The sequence below is a fragment of the Camelina sativa genome, chromosome 20, assembly GCF_000633955.1.
Source record: "Camelina sativa cultivar DH55 chromosome 20, Cs, whole genome shotgun sequence".
NCBI classification, from domain to species: domain Eukaryota; kingdom Viridiplantae; phylum Streptophyta; class Magnoliopsida; order Brassicales; family Brassicaceae; genus Camelina; species Camelina sativa.
The window spans coordinates 17,478,760-17,480,140 of NC_025704.1; the positions used below are offsets into that span (position 1 = coordinate 17,478,760).

The 1,381-nt window shown below is 37.9% G+C and overlaps 1 protein-coding gene across 1 annotated transcript; it reads right to left on the minus strand.

Moving 5' to 3' along the window:
• LOC104771070 lies at window positions 290–1,370 on the minus strand. Its single transcript, XM_010495546.2, has 5 exons — window positions 1,153–1,370; window positions 994–1,083; window positions 804–911; window positions 472–723; window positions 290–391 (listed from the first exon to the last, which is right to left on the minus strand). Exons 1-5 carry the CDS (start codon window positions 1,360–1,362, stop codon window positions 305–307), a joined length of 747 nt encoding a protein of 248 aa, XP_010493848.1. The 5' UTR covers window positions 1,363–1,370; the 3' UTR covers window positions 290–304.

The window sequence follows — 1,381 nt, forward strand, 5'->3', positions numbered from 1 at the left end:
TACCAGTCTACACTTATCAGTTGGCCATGCGATTATATGTCCAACAGCTTCTTTCATATGAAAGATCTTTTGTGCAGGTCTCCATAGAAATGCATCTGGTTTATATGCAGCTTCAACTAACACTTTGAGATCATAAGGGCCAAGACGACAGTCATTCACTATGTCATCCGGATCAGAAGAAAGAATCCGACCCTCACCAACATTTTCATCAATGTCAGACCAATCAACAAACACACACTTAGGATGTGCTCTTTTGTTTACACTCTGCAACAATTTCATGAGCAACTAAGAATCATAAACGACACTAAGAAGAATCACTTAGCTGATATGAAAAGAAGTAAGAATATGTTACTCTTGCAGCTGAGTTTTCATCCATTTCAGCTTCTGGTCTCTGTAACATAAACAAAAATAACATCAATTTATATTACTCTAACTGGCTGATGAATAGTAGAGAACTCTTAAGTATCTAACCTGATTCTTGATTCTGCCAAGTTCACTTTCCAAGGCATTGACCTGTTTTACTAATTTTACTTGCCGCTCTTCCATTTCAGCCATACACTTGCTCTGCATTTGTAAACAAGCTAATTTGGTCTTACTCATGCCTCTACCCATTGCCCTCAGCCTACCAGAATTGTCAGGTCCTAAAAGCTTGGCGAGGTGATCTTCATCTGGATTTGTTAAAAATGCTGGAGCATCACTTCCACCAATTTCAGCTGCTTTTTGCTGAAAAACATAAAGACAGTTTCAGGTTTTACTAGTCGATAACACACTATTTACTGGTGTACAACTCTATTCAGACTTACAATCAAATCAGCTGCATTCGTATCTACTGGTGTACCATCCTTTTTGGTGCGAGACTTGATCCAAACATCTAGTCTTGTCACGCTGGAAGGATCTTCACTTTCAGCTTTCTGTTCCAGAAAACAAAATTTCAGTAACAGTACAAGCACTATGTATAATAATAAACAACATAGTTGTAGTATATATGCTTGCCATTTCTTCTGTTAGTCTGCTGATCCCTTTACGACTAGTGGTGTGAGGTATCTGATTCTTTCTTTTTGCTTTATATTTCTCACTCACGGCCTAATAATGAAACATGTTAATTACTAATCACCAATCAACTACTAAACAATTATAATCACAAGTAATTACCTTAAATGCAGCACTAGTTTTGAGTTTGACAAATTTTTGCCAATCAACAGGACCAATATTTGGTGGTCTCAAATTCATCCTCTCTTGGTTATTTGCAGCCAAATTTATAGCCTTCACCGTGACAGACTTGTGTGATCGCCACAAATGTCCCATCTGGTGAATCACAGATATCCTTTGCCAATCTTCATCAAGCTCAAACCTTGCCTGCATTCACTTACACTCACACCAT

Excerpts from the sequence above, each read along its gene's own strand:
- LOC104771070 (XM_010495546.2), bottom strand. The coding sequence starts at position 1,362 with ATGCAGGCAAGGTTTGAGCTTGATGAAGATTGGCAAAGGATATCTGTG. Across the intron at positions 724-803 it reads CGAATGCAGCTGATTTGATT|CAAAAAGCAGCTGAAATTGG; the intron begins GTAAGTCTGAAT and ends TATGTTTTTCAG. Across the intron at positions 392-471 it reads TTGGCAGAATCAAGAATCAG|AGACCAGAAGCTGAAATGGA; the intron begins GTTAGATACTTA and ends TTTATGTTACAG.